The 21,262-nt window shown below is 34.6% G+C and overlaps 1 protein-coding gene across 5 annotated transcripts in view; it reads right to left on the bottom strand.

Annotated features, from left to right (window-relative positions):
• Nucleotides 1-1,514: 1,514 nt before the first annotated feature.
• SLC7A2 (solute carrier family 7 member 2) overlaps nt 1,515-21,262 on the bottom strand; it is a 54,169-nt gene continuing 34,421 nt past the window's right edge. For 4 of the 5 annotated variants that reach the window (XM_032685482.1, XM_032685485.1, XM_032685483.1 and 1 more), the window contains exons 3-12: nt 20,386-20,541; nt 17,513-17,678; nt 17,026-17,162; nt 16,144-16,366; nt 13,541-13,680; nt 9,712-9,814; nt 8,117-8,322; nt 7,643-7,809; nt 6,920-7,028; nt 1,515-6,356 (exon numbers count right to left, since the gene is read on the bottom strand). In XM_032685482.1, the coding sequence (XP_032541373.1) occupies nt 6,169-6,356; nt 6,920-7,028; nt 7,643-7,809; nt 8,117-8,322; nt 9,712-9,814; nt 13,541-13,680; nt 16,144-16,366; nt 17,026-17,162; nt 17,513-17,678; nt 20,386-20,541 (1,595 nt within the window). In that variant the 3' untranslated portion in view covers nt 1,515-6,168. Of the gene's footprint in view, nt 6,357-6,919; nt 7,029-7,642; nt 7,810-8,116; nt 8,323-9,711; nt 9,815-13,012; nt 13,150-13,540; nt 13,681-16,143; nt 16,367-17,025; nt 17,163-17,512; nt 17,679-20,385; nt 20,542-21,262 lie in introns of all 5 variants that reach the window. The other variant, XM_032685484.1, reaches the window with a different exon arrangement.

The raw sequence follows: 21,262 nt of genomic DNA, 5'->3' as shown, positions 1-21,262 counted from the left end.
TTTAAACAGTTAGAATGCCATCAAATATTATATTCTGAAAAGGTTATCAGTCTTTGTTTTAAGGTAAATGAATCTCAGAGATAACTCAAAAAAGATGTGTAGTATAAACTGCAAATTTGCATTTGGAAATATTAACAGTTCCTGCTTATGATGAAGAGTGGGCTTTTTTCCTTCATCTGCAAAACTGCTATTTGCAATTCTGATGTGCCTTCTTAGGTCAAATATCCCTTTTTCTTTCATACATGGGGTAGGTCAATAATCTAATGGTGTCTGAGCTCCACATATTAGTGTATTTTGGAAAACATGGTAATAGCACATGGAAATAACACTCAGATTGCACTAATTTTAAAACATATTTAAACTGACATATACCTTTTTCCTATGTAGATATATGCAATGAAGAAGGAAAATGATTTTATGAATTTTGTGTCCTAGTTTTAAATGAGTATGCATGAAAAACCAGCCACATTTTCATTTATCGCCATCAGAACTAATGTAAACCTACATGTAATGACCCCAGTTCTCCACAAGAGTAAGCCAATAGCTTAAATACATCTTTTCAAGTCAATGTTTTAAATGTGATACTTGCGGAATGACTCTTGTCCTCATTTAAATCAGTGGCCCTGTTCCCACTGCTTCATGGGACCAAGATTTTCAAGACCAGTCTTAGTAAGTCTGTATGTACAATACAGACTTACATGACTATTAATAATTTGAAAACTTCATGACGAATCATATAAGAGTTGCAGTATACCTCTGAAAAAATCCAGTCATAATTCCTCTTAAGTCTGTGAACAAAGATGATTACCCAAATGTCTCTAAAAACAGTGCGGAGAATAAGCTTGCTTTGGCAGTGGGGTTCTCATTGTCAAGGCTATTGTTATCCATTGCCCAGACACATGCTTTTATTCTCTTGCTATACCCACAGTCCTATCCAAAGTTGAGGAAGGTTTTGGGGTTGGTTTGCTTCAGGTTTTTGGGGGAGTTGGTGTTTTGTTTTTGTTGGGTTTTTTTGTTGTTGTTGCTTTAGTTTGCTTTTTCACAACAAGGGGAAAAGGAAACAACAATGAGTTTGCTCATCAAGCTCTGAGGTTGGGTGGATACCAGGACAATGCTCGGTGCTTCAGAAAGTTGAGCAGCATGAATGCTGAGGGCTACTCACTCCCTCTGGAAATCAAACCTAACATCATCTCTGGCTTGGCACTGTCACACAAGATGCCTAAATCAAAGGGTGTCATTCTCTATTTCAGTGACTTCTTCAGTGCCTTGAAGCAAGCGGGAAACAAAGATTGCTACTACCCTCATCTCCAGACCGTCCCCATTTAAACGTAGAATGTGGCTGTGTTTTCCCCTCTATAAAAATGCATACAAATTATCATGTTATTTATTTTAAATGTTCTATGATTTGTATAATCGTATGACATTAGATATCTGGAATACTAATGATTTTAATTCACTATATTATTTTAGTGTTAACTAAAACTATAGTGGTGTTTAAAGTTACAGCTGTTGTATGAAGTACATACAAGTGACATTCAGCTTTATTTAAAAAATACAGAACAAATACACAATTTTTATCCCACAAAGAACATTTTACAGTAAATGAAGAACAATGTAATTTTCATCAGAATTTGGAACTAAGGTAACTAAAAATGTCACTGATAACAATTCTATTGTAAAGTGGGAAAAAAGCACCATACTCTTAAATATAACCATTTTTACATTCATAAAAATTCAAAACTTTTTTCATTTTGGTAGAGCACTTCAAAGAAATAAAAATTTGTAGTTTAAGTTGCATCGTAATCATCTTATCAACATTTTAAATGCTCAGCAGCATATAATATAGAAATAATCACTAGAATGTACATATGAACAAAAAGGAAAAGTTAAAATGGATACGAATACTAATGTTTTTTTTAAAGTGATGCACACATAACTGTTTTTAAAGATATGAAACACATATTTCACGCTTTACTTTCTGGTAGCACAAAAGAGAAAAGCCCTCCTAAACATCAAAATCTTGGTGAAGCTGGAGTTTACCTGGCAAAAGGCTCATGAAACATAGAAAGACAATAGAATTTGTCCAACTGAAAATTTAAAAAGAAATAAAATATATATATACATAGTTCTGCACATCAATGCACAGCAATCCTTCAACTTAGCTAATGTTAGGGAGTTTGATTTCTAAAATCAAATGGAAAATAGATCAACACATGGTAAAGGCATTATATTTAGCTTTGGAAAGGTCCAACTATTAAAAATGCAGAGGTTCTCAAAACATATACCTGAAAGAAATACTAAAGGTACAGGAAATTAAAAACAAATACAAATATCCTATACTATATGAAATATCTCCTGCTTTTTCTGTAAAATATATATTTGCTTAACACTGAGTAACCTCAGTGCTTTCAGTGAACATACTGCAGTTTGTACAAACTTCCTAGCAAGTCTAGGAAGAATTAGGGCCCAAGAGCATTAAAAAGGTGCTTTTGTTTTCTTTTTTATGCACTCGAGTAACACATGCCAGCCTTCTTGTGAATTAAATTCCTGCCATAAAAAATGCACCTCAGTGTCAAAGGCCTCATATCTGAATAAAATGATTGCACACTCCCACACAGATTTCCTGCATTGTCAGGGATTTCACCATCTCAGGATGCTTATGGCACACTGATATTGGCACTTGTTAAAACTTCCATGAAAACACTATGCCTTATATTTCTTAAATATATATATGTATGTATATATATATATTTGCATAAATTTTAAGGGAAATGGGACTAGACTTGTATATTTATCATCTAATAAAATAGGAAATCTACATTTACTCTTTACCAAGTTTTGCATCTAAATTCATTTCATTTGAAGTTTCTGGATGACACAGTTAAATTCATGTATGTAAGTAACTCTGTATCACTACTATTGACATTTATTCTGATAGTTCTCCAACAGCAGGTAATATAAATGGCTTTAACACATGGAGACATAAACATATTATGACAGATTTCAGGAATCTAACCAGCATTTGTTGTGCAGGAAAAAGCATACTTATTAATACAATAGTTTCATCCATGATAACAAGCAATGAAATCTAAGTTACCTCACAAAACTTTCTATTGCAGAATTAGAACTGGAATAGCACAAGAAGATCATTTCAGATAACATGAATGATTCAGAAATGTTTTATAACTCTTATTCCTCAGAATAAAAAGCACATTTATTTGTGCTCTGTTAAATAAAGTTTTGGCTTACTTTCTTAAATCCAACTAGGTAAAAATAATTCTTTTATCTAATGGCATATCGAGAATGTACCAATGCAAATAAAGTTTTTGGAGGATTTTTTTCTATAAAGGAAGAAAAATCCCAATAGGCTACCTCCAAAAATAGATATTTTGTATTAACACATACCATTATTATTTGCACAGAACAATTTACAATATCAACAACTGTGTTAAAAAATAACAACAATTTAGTTCCACTGGACTTGTGCTTTCAGCTGCTCTCTCAGCAAGTACAGACATAGAGCAAATGTGAGAACAAAATCAGGATTTGTTTCATCCATAGCTCCTGTATAAGGACTAGCATGGCATGTCCTTTGCTTCTGCAAAGTCCCACTAAAGCATCTGGAATTTCACGACTGCATATACAAATGCATATCAAACTTACCATAAATATCTTACTTATGGCTTGTCTGTTTTTATTCAGTCACTGACTTATAGTGACTTTAACTATACACACATATAAATAAGCTTTGCACAGTTGAAGAAACCAGGAGTACCCAATTACTTTCCTTTAATTTAATTTTATATCTCATTAGTTATGTGGATAGTTCCCATGCTGCAGCTCCTTCCATCTCCTTTAGCAACATTTGTACAGGCACACTCTATTGTTTTTAAATAATTTCTCGAACAAGGAGCAGGGAGAAGAAATATTCATACAAATAAAAGGGGACACTGTCAATACACAGACTGCTGACACATCCATTAGGTAAATAAGCTAGAAAATTTATTTCCTTTAGTTCTCTCCAGAGGCCTTTGCTAGCCTTGCTTTAGTCAGAAGTTTATTATATTGACAGTATCCTTTCAAAGGAAAATTCCAGTGCAATATAGAAATTATTTTAACCAGTTCATCAAAATCACTATGGGCCAGACAGGTGCAAATGCATAGACAGGTGTGCACACATACATTCTATATGATGGCCTTGGGAGAGAATGCAGTCTTTCTTGCACATCAAAGAGCAGCAGCAGTTTGCAGCTTGGGAGCCTGGCTGGCCTGCTCTGTGGCATCAACAGCCATAGGAAAAAGTAAGTCTGTGCTTCCCACACACTGAGATGTGTAAATAATTTTAAAGAGCTGTGTTTCACTGTAGGCTTGTAAAGACATCGTACAAAAACTTTACATGGGTGCTGCTGACTTGCTCCTACAGCAATGGCTTTTTTTGCAGCTGAGGATTTAAGACTACTGAGAAAGAAGTAATTTTAAGATTAAAAAGAGTGCTGTATTGCTCTGAAAAAAAACCCAGGAGAGAGACAGAAGCAGCCTAGTTTGGGAGTTTTTTGTTGGTTTTTCTTTTTTGGGGGGGTTTGGTTGTTTTGTACTTTTGGGTATTGTTGTTGGTTAGTGTTGGTTGGTTGTGATATTCCAGCTATTATAAGGTGGTTTTCACTGTCAACCAATATAGCTCTCGTGGCATCTAAAGTTTTTACATGTAATAACAGAGATTAATACTAATGATTAGTACCAGCAACCCTCCATGACAAAGTCCAAGACAGTTCTTACTCTAGGGAAACTGTTTTTGTAAATAAATTCTTGCAAAATGACTTCATATTGTAGAATCCTTCATGGGACTTGAGCCTACTACTTGCTGAGAAAAAGTGCTAAAACATCTGGGTGCCTCTTAGAGGTGACATGACTTATGTTGAAAGAGGAACAGTTTCTATTTTTATCAGCATTAAAATAACTGTTCACCCAGCACTGCCACAACAATTTCGTTCTTTACATAAATTAGCATTTAGACATCATACCCACATTAATGGATTTGTGGATGTAGGTAGGCTTTGCTCACAAAAAAGTGCTGACATGTTTAAGGCTTAGTGAAATGCAGAAATACTGTTCTGATAAGGTTTTTTTCCAAAGCTTATACCTCTGGTTTTTTAAACCTCCCCTTCCATCTGAAAAGAAATTTTGTGCATTAAGTTTTCTGAGGAAAAGCCACGTGTAACACCAATATCAGAAATATCAGTTCTGGCATATGATAAAGGAGAAGAAAGTATTACTAAATGAGTAGTAAGGAGAAAAACTTGATGACTGCTGTATATAAGTACCAAATTATGTAGTCAGGGATAAAATTCTGGCCCTTCTGAAATCAAAAGCATAGTACTTGCTAAATCACATATGACTGTCACTGTCAATACTGTGACCAACTGATTAATTCCCAGATGCTTTTGCAGAAAATAACATAGCTCCTCTTGAGAGTATTATTCTATACACACTTCTATACAGCATCTTTTAAAGAAAAGGCATTCACATAAGTAGAAATCTTGAATATTATTTAGAGGGACTAAAAACCTTTGAAGTATCTTTACTGCTTGAGTTCTCCAGGACTACTGATTAGTAGTCATGATTAATAAAGGTAAGCAATTATTTCTTTTTACATAAATATATGGTCCTCTACTTTTTACAAAGTATCTGATCCATACAATTACCATTCATTTTGCAAATACTTTCCAGGCGTGAATGAAATTTATCTCCGATGAGAGTTACTTCAGTAGAAAGAAGAAAATTTAGATTGTGACCAAACCATGTAATAGAGATAAAGAGAAGGTATGAAACGCACTTGTGTCCACAATACATTGTCAAATATTCAGAACTTCTGGCAGACGGTTCTAAAATTCTTCATATTTGATGATTGCCAGTGATTTTGGATGACACTTCAAACAATGCCTCCAAATTTTTGCTTGCCAAAGGGTACTTTTCTTTTTTTTTTAATATAAATATTAATCTCCATGCTGTCAGTTCTCAAATGATGAAGATGGATTAGCAGCTTGTCCAAAATATCAGTCAGGCCTTGTAGTAAACACTTTCTAGAAGCACAATGTTGGCAGAAAGCTTTTGAAATTTCAGTCTGCAAATGTCAATTAAAGGTTTAAAAGATTTGTGTGTTGGCAGAGATTAACATTCACTTGTCCTTTCATGTGGAAGAAATTGATCCCTTTCATTTGCATTTTCAGGTTCATCCAGTTCTTCCACAGGGTTCTTTTCTTTCAACCCACTATTTTCTGAACAAGAATCATCATCTCCATCATTACGATGACCTTCAACACTGTGTCTGATGCCATAAGCAAAGTAAATGAGGAAGCCTTCCAAAAGGAAAAAAAAAAAAAGTTCACAGGGTTTTCAGGCAAGTAGTGCATTAAAAATGCATATATTTCTCTCTGGCTGAATATATTTTGCAAAACAATTTTCTTCTTCAGGTATCAGACCTCATGCTTCAGGTCTTTCCTGTTTCTATGGGAAATTCCAGTGCATCATTTTTACATAATTAAATGCTCTAATAGGTCATGGAAACTACTAATTTATGTCTAGATGGAATGAATACAATTCCTTAGATCTAAAAGGAGAATGACTGATATACTGGGAAGAAACCTTTTACAAACAGGTTTCTACATAATTTTGGCTATACTTATTAGGAAAAAAATTTGTGGCTTATTGGAATTCTTCTTTTTACCTCAAAACTGTATCTATGATTTTGACTGCATATAAATACTTCTTCTGAAGCATGCTCTTTTCTGATCAGAAATATAAGCTGATTTTTAATACATCACAGAGGGTTTTTTTCAAATATTTAAAGGAAAAGAATGTTCTAAGATGAGATTCATGATTTCTAGTTTATGAAGTGACTGAAATGAACAGAATTACTTACCGAGTGCCATCCAGAAGCTAAATCTAATCCAAGTTTCTCCACTTAACTGCACCATCAAGTAAATATTTACCAGTATACTGAATGATGGCAAAAATGGCAATAGTGGAACCTGAAAGGAAATATTTAATATGTTTATATTAAATATATTTTTTTTGCATATCACACTTCTGTTATATGACAAAAACTAGAGGTAACACATATAAACACTAATAAAGAATTGAATTTTTATTTGCTGTTGTTATATAGTGAAATTGTCTTTTTCAGTGGGTTTAACCACCAGTTTCTACATATCTTAAAAGCTTTTAAAATACATTGTGTTTAATACATATTCTCTAAGGCTGTAGAAAAACTTTCCAGTTTGTGCTGAACATATACTAATGAATTCTTGTATTTACAGCTGAAAAATATATTTATATACATATCACTTCTTTTTGAAATGCATCTCCAGCTCCACCAGATTCCTTGACTTTCATCACTATACTTCATTATTTCCATTAAATAATTATCTTAGAACATAAGTGAAAGCACAAAATGAAAGGACTTATACTCTGGGAGGTATGAACTATATTGTGGCCCAAAGGACTGCTGACAACACAGCAGTGATTGGACTCTCATCAGTTTCTGAACTGTTTTCCAGTTTCTGAGTTCTCTGTCCCACTTGTTAGAATCCATCAAAAAATATACTCTGTTATTAGAGAATAACAGAGTAAATATGTTATTCACCATAAAGGCCATTTTCTGCTGGTTTTGAGGCTGTCTTTGGATGAGGAGAATGGTAACTATGAAGGACACCGCTAACACAGCAAGAAGGCCAATACTCCAGGGCTCCAAGTTAGCAATGAAATGAATCCCATATGTAGTGAGGACACTCAAGCCACAAACCAAGCAAGCTGTATGAAAAACAAAATTATAGAAGAAGTAAATTTCTGCATTGAAGAGGAAATGACTTTTAAGAAGAGTTGATAGCAAGTCTTCAATATGTAGTATTATCATGAATATGTTTAATTAAAAGAAAATATACTAGACTGCAGATTAGATGGATCCATCAAGAAGTATAAAGGCATAGAATCATTATATAAAAGCAAATTAATTAGGACAGAAAGAAGGCATGTTATCAGTGAATTTTTAATTCTGTCTTTAATAAAATTCCATTATTTATGTTAATGCATATATGAGTTTGGGCAGCTGAATACTTACCTAAGAGGCTCACTAAAAAGTTAACAGTAGTTGCTGTCTGCTCAGTTGGTAAACTGGACGGATTAATCAGGGCCTGAAGACTGAAGCGATTCTCTTCTATCATATTTATCTGTGATTCACTTACTGCAGATTCCCTTTCAGCTGCAGCCAAAGCTGCTTTTTCTGGAGAATATTTTGGTTCCTCATAGGTTACAGTGGGTTGGTATCTGTGCATAAAACAAGCAGGATAATAAAAAACCATTAAGCTTACTTTGGGTTTTGAAGCAATATGAATCTAGGAATGTATTTAAATACTAAATTCTTTGCAGTAGTGCATAAGAATTTCACAATTTGTAACTGTGCTGCAATAGTGTAGGAGTCGGATTACAGGAAGGATGCTGGATGAGGCATCCTGGGAAATGAAGTCCCGAAGTGCTCCCACACATGGGCAGTGATATGCCCTTGGTAATTGGTCAAGGGAGTCACATGTTACTTTGAGGTGCATATAAAAGGTGTCATCCAGCATCCTTCCTGTAACCCGACTCCTACACAATAGCATCAGTAGTCAGTATCATATATAAAAAAACTACAGCAACTCACTTTTGGATGGGTTTTTTGGGGACTTTTTGAACAGTTTTTAAAGCTACATGAATGCACAAATGGGTCAGATAAATGACCAGTCCTGTAGAGAAAGAGGGGACAGGCTCTGTTGGTCAACAGCAGAGAAAGTTCCTGACTGGTTTCCCATTCTGTAAGAGGCCTACTAACCTGCATAAACTGAAATTTTACATCTGCTTTGTTAGCATTTAAGTGTATTTTTAAAAATACATATGGTAAATAAGTCACTATAGAATAAAAGGGTCTTCTCCTTTAAAGTGTAGATTATTGCGACAATGAATTTTAACTGAATTTAAGCTGTTACACTTTTCTAAGTTAATCACTTACCCTTAAGTAATAAAGACTGATTTTTCAAGGACAATTTTCTTTAAAAAGAACAATACATAATAAAGTGAGCTATAGCTACCAATATATAAATTTCATTCCACAGTTTACAAACATGATAGATACCAGAGTTTTACTGAGAAGTATTTATAATCTCTTGCTTTGAGAGATAATATTTGCTCTCTCTTCGAAGGCTACCATATCTTGAAGCACTTCTCTGATCTTACATTTCTGGCTAGTGTAAAACAAAGCAATTATTTGAACTTGTTCATCCTGTGAAGGACCTAGAACATCTACACCTTTCATATATAGTCCTCAAAATGTAACAGGCGTGATGTAGAGCATAGATTTTATTCATATCAAAATATCATTTGTTGAATTCTGCACACAAGCTTATATTTAGTACCTTTGGGACTAATGCTTGGACCAATACTACTTCTGGAAAATAAAAAGTGTCTAGATTTCACATGAAGCTTTGACTTGACTAACTGCTATACTTTCATGAGAATATACCATTGCTTTCTTTGATGGGTCACTGCTTCTTAGAAATAATTTATACACTTACAGCTATTGGCCATCTAGCAAAAAACATGTCCTGTAAATGTGACTTCTCTTTATTTACTGACCAATACAAAATAAATCACAGTAGAATATGAAGGCTGTTTTTGACTTACCTAAGGATGAGGACACAGGTTGCCACAAGTGAATAAGCAAGAAGTGTACCAATAGACATCATGTCCACTAAAGCCTTTAGGTCAAACAGAAATGCCATTATAGCTAAAACAGAAAAAAATAATGCAAAATTTCCATGAGATTGACATAGAATCATTCAGATTGGAAAAGATGTTTAAGACCATCAAGTCAAACCATAAGTGCCAAGATTAATATTAAGACATTTTAAGCTAAGATTTTCGAATCTGTCCAGAGTCTAACTTTACATTGTTTTACAGACAGCAGTATGAGTGAAATCATGGTAATCCTTAAAACCACATTTTTGAAGCCATTGATACAGTTCCCAAACCTAATTGCCTACAGTTGGGAATCTAATCCATATAGATAGGCACTGATGAGTCATACAGTCATGCTGCATAATCAAACGCTTCATACTGGATTTATTTGGACATAAGTATTTGCACACAATGGGGCCATATTTAAAACACATTTTTATAGGATAAGGTTCAGATCCTGCAGCAGAATCTCACCAAAGCTGAAAGGATGGATCCCACTGCCAAACCAGGAAAAGTAATCCAATCCAGTTAGTCACTGGGGTGTAAAATTTCTGCTGAGCTGGGAAAAAGCTCTATGTAGAGAGGACTTTCAGAAGTTGTCTCAAATAAAGTAGTTTTGGGGTTTAGTGGTTATCCTACTAAAAACAGTTTTCAAGTGGCCTTCAGGAAAGGCCAGCAAAGTCTCACAAGAATTAATTTTTTTAAGATCATTCAACTCAGAGGCAGAAATTTTCATCATCCTGGGAGTGATTATAGAAATCTTGTGTCTATAAAAGCTAACGTCACATTCCTTTGGAGATTCTGGAATGTCTTTTTTTGTCTATGCTGTCTGCACACAGATGCACAGAGTTCATCAAGAAATTAGCAGAAACCCTCACTAAATGAAAGGCTAATTCCAATTGATTTGAAAAGAGCCTCTTAAAATATTTGTATTTTATTAATATTTTTGAGATGCAGACTTTTTGAAGCATCTCAAACATCGAATCTCAACATCAAAAGAAACTTAAAGGTAGCCTTTATACACTGTGTATATATGCACACCCAATTTTTCTATATTCAGAAATATTTATATTTAATATTTGTTACTTTTGTTATTTTTTTTTGTTAATATTTGTTAATGTATTTGTAAACAGGTGCATAAGTGCACAAACACACAGACACATTTTTGCCTGGTATTTGATCCTGAAGGAGGAAGCAAAATGTGATATTCTGAAAACAAGACTGCTGGATTACAGAATTTTTATATCATTTGAGAGTCTCCTTTTCCAATTAAGGAAGGTCATCCTGTTTTGTTTAATGACTGTGGATGTTCCTGAATCCAAAAATTAATCTGCGGAGTAGATTTCTGAATACCTCACTGCTTTTCATGCTCAAAAGAGCATAGGTAAGCAAAGCTCAGGAAGAACAGAACCTACTATAACCTCATGTACAGTAGCTATATTTAATTTTTAATCCTAGCTTCAAAAGGCTACTCTATAGTCCAGAATGTACTTTAACATTAGAAATAAAGTGAAAAATGCCTCTATTTCTTACTAAGAGAAAAAAAAGGCACAGTATCGCTTTTCCACTTCTCTTAATTCTACTCCAAGAGACAATGGTAGATCCATTTATGATGAAACTGGACTGACACCAAAACTTTTTGCTAGACTTTCACCATTGCAGTTATCACCTGTGAAAAGGTAAGTCGCATAATACCATGAGACAGTTGCCTCAGCCTGTAGTCTTGACCTGGTAACTTTGATTAAATGGCCAAACATCTAATTTCCTTAACATTTCTTAAAGCTATAAGACTTTCATGCTACAAATGCATAGAAAAATCAGATCATATAAGCTGTTGCATACATCCATAACTATTCTGGCAGAACTATTTTTGGCCACAAGTTACCAAATATGCTTTTTTGTTTTTTAATAGAAGAAGAAATTACTCTTTCTCCTGCAGTAGATAAAGCTGTTTTCAGATCAGTTGTTGACACACCAAATGCCCCAAACTCTCCAAAAGCAGTCCAATGAGGGTTGCAGCATAGCTACAGTGAGGGCTGTGTAACTGCATCAACCACTTTACCAGCTGGGTAATACGGTTTTCTTTCTTCTCATCATTACTGTGATTTCTGATAAAGATCTTGATTTTATCCCACAAAACCACACTTCCAAATTATTGTAGGAGAATATGTCGATAAGATAAATTAAAATAATATAAAGTTGAAACAATAAAAGTAACCCTAAGCAATTTATTTGTACTCTGACCAAAGAAAAGGGAACTGATAATAATGCTTCATGTGGGAAGTCTCCAGGCAGTGACTGTGCCTTTCCACATAATTGTCAAGTACGTGGTGTGAGCAGTTCCAGTCTTGTGGCATCTGAAAATACCCTGCCTATAAATGAAAATATTGTGGTCTCATTTCTGAGATAGCTCAGTTGGTTAGAGCATGGCACTAACACCAAGGTTGTGCGTTTGAAACCCATATAGGCCATTCATTTAAGAGCTGGGCTCGATGATCCTTGCGAGTCCCTTCCAACTCAGAATCGTCTGTGATTCTGTGACATTCCACTCAAATGATGGAATTTGGGCACAGCTACATGTACCTCTGCAAGAAGTATGGACAGAATTGAAACAGTTGTATGTCAAGAATTAACATTAAGAGTTGGCAACAGCTCCCAAAATACTGTTTTGCTAAAATATATGTAGGCATGTATGCGTATACATATATGTGCAGCCACACATAACCCCCCAACATACACACATATCCCTCAACCACAATTTGGTAAGCCTATACAAAACCAGAATCATTTTCTCTGAAAGACAATTAAAAAATCTTTGTATTTTACATGAAAATAGACCCTGCTGAAAATATAATTTTTTTCTTATATCTCATAATAAAAATGTGTCAGTTATTTTCCCCCTCCCTTATAGATGTGATAAGTATATTATGAGTACATCAGACAAGGAAACCCTGTCAGTGGAGCATCAGCCTAAGTAAGGGACGCAGATTAAGTAATAAGCTTATTCACCTACAATGGGTTAATATTTAAAAAAAAAATTGAATTCTTTGACATTAAGGCCATCATCACCACCACCATGATTTGCACGATCGGGAGTTCTTACACCCTTTGATTACTCAGTAATTTTATTCCCATTGTACATGCAAGGGTAATTAACAAGCAGCCCTTTTCAAAAATATAAAGTACCATGCACGTGCATAGAGTGTTTAAATCTCAGTTTTAAGTAACACGGGCTTTGAGAGCTTACCAGAGATGACCCCTGCTGTCAAGGTGGCAGAAACTGGTGCCTGCCTCTTACTCACTTTGGCAAGAAAACTAAAGAGTAAACCATCGCGTGCCATGGCAAACAGAATTCGGGGCAAAGGGAACATAGAGCCGAGAAGACTAGAACAGAAAAATGTATAGTTCAAATACAGGTTATTAAAAGCACAATGCTTTATTGGTAAACCCAACTACACAAAAGAAAGCTTGGAAGTGTTAATGGGCTCAGGCATAGTTTTCCTTAGGCTCTGTGTCGCTGCTCTTGGTTTTTTGTTTGGTTGACTGATGTTCTTGGTTTTGGTTGTTGTTTATTTTGAACCTAGGCTTTTGAACCAGCAGATACAAAATCTGCGGTAGAGAAAAGTTTTACTGGTAGCCTACTTTACCTAGCAACGAGTAGATTTGATCATTTCAGTCTGAAGCACGTCAAAGCTGCACAACAGTGGTTTATTTTCATATATGCAACATGTTTAGCAGTGCACCTTTCTTTACAATGATCAACTCTTAGTCTCACCTGCTACTGCACCAGACGATAGAGTAGCAACTAGTGGGGTCTTCGTTTTGGAATTGATTTGAGCTAGACATTTGAAAAGCAACCCATCCTTCGCCATAGCATAGATTACACGTGGTATTGGGAAAATGGATCCAAGAAGACTGAGTAAAAAGCAAACACATGCAACATGGCAAACACAGTTCATGCAGAGTTGTATCATGGAAAAGGTAAACAATGTTAATTAATGGCATCTATAGAAACAAAATGTATGGCTGTAAGACAAAACCAGAAAGCCCCATAGCCCAAGGTACTACAGGTCAGACACAAATAGAATTTTTTTTTTTTTAACTGCAAAGTTGATTGCTTTTTTTTAATTATTGGGTTTTTTTATTTAATTTAGGTAATGAAATTGTGTCATCAGGCAGAATTCAGATTAGCAAGATAACTCTTGCCATCACCATAGTTCTTGGGTGTTAGTGGACCAGAAACATGTTCCAGATTACACTAACTATGAAATTAAGCTTTAGTATTCCTGGAGAAAGTCTGTCAGTCAGAAGCAGCAGCAAATAAATAAGCATTAGTATCATCTCTTTCACGCTACATTTTCATGTGAGGCTGCTGATTAACAGTAATTCAAAGTAAGCACCATACAAGTATATTGGGCAGATTTTTTCTTTGGATTAAAAGCACCTCTAAGCAAACTTCATTAAGATTGTTCCTTTTTTGGAAGAAGTAAAGCTAATTAATTTAGATTTGTTATTAGCAAAACACAGAAAGCTTTTAAACTATTGATAACTTGAAGCTCTTAAACATCCTTCTTGAATTAGGTGATTTCTTTCCCTCAAAGAGAAATAATTTTAATTAAGAAAACAAAACACAAAATCATAGCCAGTATAACCTCTGCAGCAAGCACAGTAGTTTTTAACCAGGTGAATGGTTTCTTTTCTTAGTTTTTAGAATTGACTGTATCACTTAAAGAAGGCACAGCTTTTACATACGGCAGATGTTAAATACATCCAGTAATACTTGTGAGACACAATTGTTAAGGTTAGACATGAGAGAAGTTTTATTGCAAATGAACTGATTTTGATGTATGAATGTACCTTCCAAAAAGAATGTTTCTTTGCAGCTGTAGCTTTGTAAAATTCATTTAAACTACCCTTCTTCTAGTACATTCATATATATAATGTAAATATTAACATCTTTTTACCCTGAGGAAACAAGTTCATGAAATAACATAGTATGAAGTAACTGTATGAACCAAAAACAATCATCCCAGCATTTTTTCTTAATTATACCTCTACACTGAGGAATATGAAATACAGTTTCCTTTGTTTTGTTCTAAACTGACATCAGTCAACAGACTGAAAGATTAATCTCTCCACAGAAGAAAATATAATTCTTCACTGGAATACACTGAAAAATAGACTAATAGTCCAAATTTCTAAAAAAGCATTTTACCATCTCAGTTCATTTTGCTTTCCAATATTAATTTCTTTAACTTAGTTTCTGCTTCTGTGCAACTTTCATTATTTATCAATGTAAAGGAAAAATTCAGTAAAACCCTCCAAACTGAGGGGACCATGACAACTAGATAGAAAATAACTATAATCCCAGGATGAAATGTCTAACTGTGACATTCTTCAGTTAGCTCTACAATTCTTTTAACATCATTCTGGAACTATTTCCTTTTTCTATCCCCTCCTACATCTAAATATTCCTTTTCTTTAAACCACTGTCCACAGTCAGCATGCTCATCATCAGGCTGCTTACAAGGTTATCTTGGAGTGCTGTTAGCATTAGTGCTTCCACAGGCATCTTGTTTGCCTTTGTGGAAAGGCAGCCAGTATTCTTACCACCAAGCTCACACAAATGACTTCTTACTTACATAAGCTCAGGTAAAAGATTGGCATCAGCATTTTTCAGGCCCTGAATTTAAGTATTGAGCAATTCTCTATTCTATGAAAGTGTTCATACCACATCAAAATTGGGCTGTAATATATGTGAATACATACTAATAGATCTCATGCCCTCCCTGACCTCTTAAATCAAAGTAACATGTTAAGATTACATCCACAGTTTCACAAAGGGGAATAAATTATAATATTTTGACAGTCATAATCTATATCACAAATACCCACACAGAAACCACAGGAAAGGATGATGTCAGAAGACAGACTGGCTACTGGAGGAAAACAGAGACAGGCAACAAAGATGAGGAGTGGAGTTTAGTTAATCCTCTCTTCAATTTTGCCTGCAAATGCACAGAGCCCATAGAGCTGCTGAGTCATCAGGAATGGACAGCAAGAAAAGAAAATGGGTGAGGTTGATTTTACCAGTTAATAAAGATAACTTGCAGGTCATATGTTTGAAAATACATACTTTAATAGTAAGTTTCTACCAAAGAGAATACTGTTCAATAACAGTACAGTTAAAAAAAAAGAAACCTAAATTAATGCAGCTACTGTGATGTAGACCTGCTTAAGTATAAAACTTGTTTATAATACTTACTGCTAATTCTTTGCATGGACTGAGCCTTCAAAATGAACATGTGAACATACATATAAATGTAATATATTATTCATCAGCTTTTCCCAGCAAAATCAGTATTTCAATGTCTTTACCTTGTAGACAAAGCACAGAGGGATCCCACTGCTACAACATATTTAGCAGGACCCCATGCAACATATTCAAATGCTACTGGCAGAGGACTTTTCTCATCCAGCAGATAGTATGGCATCATAAGTGTCAGTGCAGCTGAAACCCCAAAATAGGCCATGAAGCAGACAAGCAGGGACACCACAATTCCTATGGGTATGGCTTTCTGAGGATTCTTGACCTCTTCTCCTGAAAAAAGGGGAGAAAAAACCCCATCAAAAATTCTTATGAATTTGCGCCTTAAGCTTTAAAAGATAACATCAAAGACAAATTGTTTGTTAATTTAAGTCATATCTGTAATAGAAGTTTTAAAAATCTGAGTTAAATAAGCTGAGAGACACAGAACAAAACTCACTATTTTGTTGTCAGAAATAGCATTAAAATAGAGGTAAATTAAAGAACATAAAATACATTATATTTCTAGACTACTCAGAGCCCAGTATTTTTAGTTATTTACCTACAATTTATAGTTCAATGTACTCATTCCCTATCAGTCACATGCAAGCCAGCCTTTAGAAGAGACACCTCATGTCAGAAAATTGTAAAAGTGAGCAAGTGATTAACATTATTTGAGCAGAAAAATTGTATGCTAAACACTTCCCAGACTTAGAAAGCAACAATTAATTTCTTTAGAACAGGAAGAAAATAAGCAAAATCTCCTACTTCATCCCATAACTATAGCCACATTCAGGAGTGAACTTAGGTTCACTCTACATGGACTGAAGAAGGTTTGGGAGAAAGCAAAGTAAGAAGAGTAGACAGATTGTTATGTTGTTTGTGGGGTTTATGGGTTTTTTTTACAAAAAACTCATGTTAAACATATATACACAGACATATAAATACTATACCAGTTGTTGCAATGCAGTCAAATCCTACAAAAGCATAAAAACATGTTGCAGCACCAGCCAATGTTCCTGTGAAACCATATGGCATAAAGCCACCACTCCCATATATACTTGTCACATTTTCATAGGATGAGATGTTCCTATAAACAAGAAAAATACAGCAGAAGGAGAACTTATTTTTTCATTACTGGTAGGACAAACACATGCACTCTCCTATCCTGTCACTCCAGAGAAACATGTTAAAATGCTCTCATCAAGACAGAGTTCTGCTTTACAAAACTGCACGAGATGACATTTTTATGTCCAAGCTTGTAAGAAAGACAAAAATAACAGCAAAAGGAAGAATATACGAATCAAGTAACCATCATCTCACTCACTTTGAAGTTTGTGACAAAACATATTAAAACACTAATAGCATATATACCAATAAAACATGTGTAACAGAAAACTGCTTGGAACATGAGCAAGTAAATAGATTTTTAAAAATTACTCTGTTACTGCAGTAAGGTTTCTGAGATATTCTTCACTTATTTTCCAGTTGTCAGCATCTCCTTTCACAAACCCAGAAATCATAACGAAGAGTAGGACCAAGATGTTAATAGCAGTGAAAATTTTATTCACCCATGCAGATTCCTTTACTCCAAAAGATAAGAGACCTGTAAAATAAAAATATTTTATAGATGTGAATGGTCCATTAAACTGATAAAATAGCATTTTAAAGAAGGTATATAGGCAAGTAGTGTTAATAATACTAAAAAACAACACCAGATTTTATACTTTTAAAAAGCAGCAGCACAAATTTACTAGACTCTTTAACAGCATGACAATAGGCAAATGTATTGGAAACCACAAAAGAAAAAGCTTCTTTAATGGTATTCTTTAAGTATTTAAAAATATTTTGATCAATGGCTACTTACTGCTTCTCTGAGATGCAAATCCGTATCTCTATTTTAATCCATGGAGCAAAAATAGCTACAAGAATTCTATGCTTTGTAAAAACAGGTTGGTGGAATCTATTGTCCTTACAGAACAATTATTCTTTAGATTAAGAATAGAAGTAAAATTATTAGGTTAATAATGTAACCTATTCACTCCACGTTTTCTAGAATACATTCATCACAGAGTAAGTCCCATTTCCTAGTTCAATAATGAAACCTTTAAAAGAAATCCATGCCTCCTGTTCATAACACTGATGCATAGAGATCCTAGAAAAAAGTATGATATGAAATACACATCCTTTAGCTTACAGAGTAGTGCACTTAAACAATCTGAAAGTTATTCTATCAGGATTATACTGTGTCATTAGATTTATAACAATTTTAAGTGTACTAACAGTTTAATGGAAGAGCAGGCAGTGAACAGATCAGGAAAAATTAAATACAATTGGAAAGCTTTCAGAGGTCCTTTACGCTCTAAGCATTTCCACTATTATCACATACATACTTTACCTCATTATTTAGAGATTAAGTCTGAAAATTTTAAGCCTCTCAAAATCATGTCTGAAAAGTTTCTGACTCCACTAATGAGACATTTGCTATCTTATCAGAACACAGAAGTTATCTTATGAGATATATTTTTCTTCACCAACAGCATTGTTACTGGAAATAAGTGTATGGTTTCTTCAGCTCAGTTTTTTCCAAAAAGTTAGTGTCTTAGTCAGCCTAATACAGTATGATTCATAATTTGTGCATTTTTTAAGTCCTTTCTGTAGAAAAAAAATCCCAAACCAGATTTTTGTGTACTTTTCCTTGTGCTTAGCACGTAATATTTTCTGTAAAACATCACCTGCTATTCCTATGATTCAGCTTTGCACAGCTCAAAATCCAATTACTGTGTCATGCTCAGCCTACACAGCCCTGATCCATCCCCACTGCCTCTCCTCTCAGCAGTGAATTCCACCCAGTTCACTCACTGGGGGTTTGGCTCCTTACGACAGACACCAGGAGAGGCAACTGAGGATGAAAAGACAGGACACAAATGAAAACTCAGGGGCAGTGACGAAGCACAGGACAAACACTTTGCCTTCTATCAGGAACCTCTAATTCTTATGTTCTGAAGCAGCAATGGTAATGGAGAAAACACAGAAAGTGGCAGCATCTGTACTAGCACTGTATAGTTCGGTTTGTGGAGTTTCAGTGCTCTGCTATTCAAAGTGTTACTTTTTCCTCCTTTATTTGGAAGAGGTGAAACTGAAATGTCCATCCCACCTGAGGACATAAGGATCTAAACTGGTCCTATAGGCAATTCTGAGCCACAAACATGGCAGGATGCTGGACTAAACCTTGTCAAGTAAACTCCCGGATCTTCCTAAGTGTAGGAACTCATCCTTTTGTGTACAGAGACCTAATAAGAGCTTCAGATGCACTGGTCAGTCATTCTAGCATTAGGAGTCAAACAGAAATGTTTTCCTGGGTCCAAAAAAAAGCCACTCGTAATAGAACAAGAGAACAGGAGGTTACATACATATAAAAAGTTTCACTTTCCAGAGAAGAAAAGTTCCTGCTTTGGTTTGATCAATAGAGAGACTGAACATGACAAGACTTCTGCTGAATAATTAAATGCTTCTAGTATTGCCTGAAAACAAACTATACACTTTAGAATACTCTTCCTGCTTCCTTCACTCCCAGTGGCAGTAAGAATGTTTCCTTGTGGAAAGGAATTTTTAATGCAAACAGGAAATAAGTTGCAGTATTTTTTAGTTTTTCTGATCCCTCAAATAGCATGTAGTTGGTGTCAATTTTTGTGATGTAAAAAAATGATACATGAGTAAAGATGAAAAAGAAACAAGACTGAGAAGAGTAGACATGAAAGCTTTACTCAGGTTTCAAACTGGTCTTTTGCTTCATGCCAGTACCCTAGAGTGCCCTTTAGCTCAAATAAATTCTAGGATAGACAACTCTTCTGAAGACTTAAAGAGAAGAACATTATTTTACACAAAAAACCACGAACAATTTAGAGAGCAAAAACCCCTTACAAATGCCCACATTTCTTTAAGGAGACCACATCACATCACCGAACTGCAGAGCTTAACCTTAAGGTCCCTCTGAAAGCATTTATCAGTGATAAAGCCATGAAAACACACAGAACTGTATAATTTTCCTGTTACCATCAATCTGTATCATGGGTTTTATAAAAGAAGTACTGGCAAGTAATTATATCACATCTCAGCTTCAACAGAAGAGGGTACACATGAAAATTTGATTATATACATTTAATTCACAGAGCCTTTCTGCCAGTACAAAATGTGCATCCGAACTTCCTTAAACATTATTAAGGCATTTCTAGTAAAATACAAACTACAGTTTGGCATTTTTGTCTGTAAAACATCACAACCATCATAAATGAAGCGATATATTGTCTTACCTGCTAAAAGTAATATAAGGAATACAGCAAAGAAGTCAGGATACTCTGCTAGCCCAGAATAATTCATTTTGAAGTAGGTACCGAAGAAATGACCAATCCGTTTTCCAAGAAGTTCATCAAAGGTGCCACTCCAGGCTCTCGCTACACTTGATGTACCTTCATAAAACACACGCATGTTTAGGGTTTTGCATACATACAGCAGGATATAGCTATTTCTAGCAAAGAATAAATAAAACTAAGCCTGTTGCTATTTGCATTTTAAAAAGCAGAGCTTATGCTACAATTGAGTTTGTTTTGCTGAAGAACTTTAATAGAATTTTTGTATGTAGTTAAATGGTAACATATTATTCTACAACTAAAATATAAAAATTTGTGTGCCACTTATTCTCAAAATATTGCAGAAATTATTTCATTTTCATAATTTATATCTGATGTCATTCTGGAAGAAGCTTGTTTCTAAAGGTACATATATGACATATTTTAAACAATATAAAGTAATGTAAGAAAGCACTTTAAGAAAGAACATGGAGGAAAGTTTGCCCACCTGGAAGTAAAGCAAAAAAAAAAAAAAATCATTAGCAAGATATGTGTTGCTACAGTTAGTATTTAAAATTAATACTCTCCTGTGGTAAAGAGTGCACATGGCCAAATGCAACCTTATTTTTACAACTCTCCTATCATGAAATACACTTTAGTACAATACTGGGGCATATAAATTTTTTAATGATTTGGGCAACCATCCTGTAGTTAGGTACAGGAGCTAGGTGTGTTCATACAAAACACAGTTTGTATGACTAAGGCGTGCTAAAACAAAATATAACATAATGGAAGTTTGGAAGAAATAATTTTTGTATCAAAAAATGTTGTCTCTGCTGTA

Source organism: Chiroxiphia lanceolata, chromosome 4 (assembly GCF_009829145.1).
Source record: "Chiroxiphia lanceolata isolate bChiLan1 chromosome 4, bChiLan1.pri, whole genome shotgun sequence".
Taxonomy (NCBI): Eukaryota; Metazoa; Chordata; class Aves; order Passeriformes; family Pipridae; genus Chiroxiphia; species Chiroxiphia lanceolata.
Note: the sequence above shows the minus strand (reverse complement) of the source record. Positions and strands in the feature narration are given on the sequence as shown.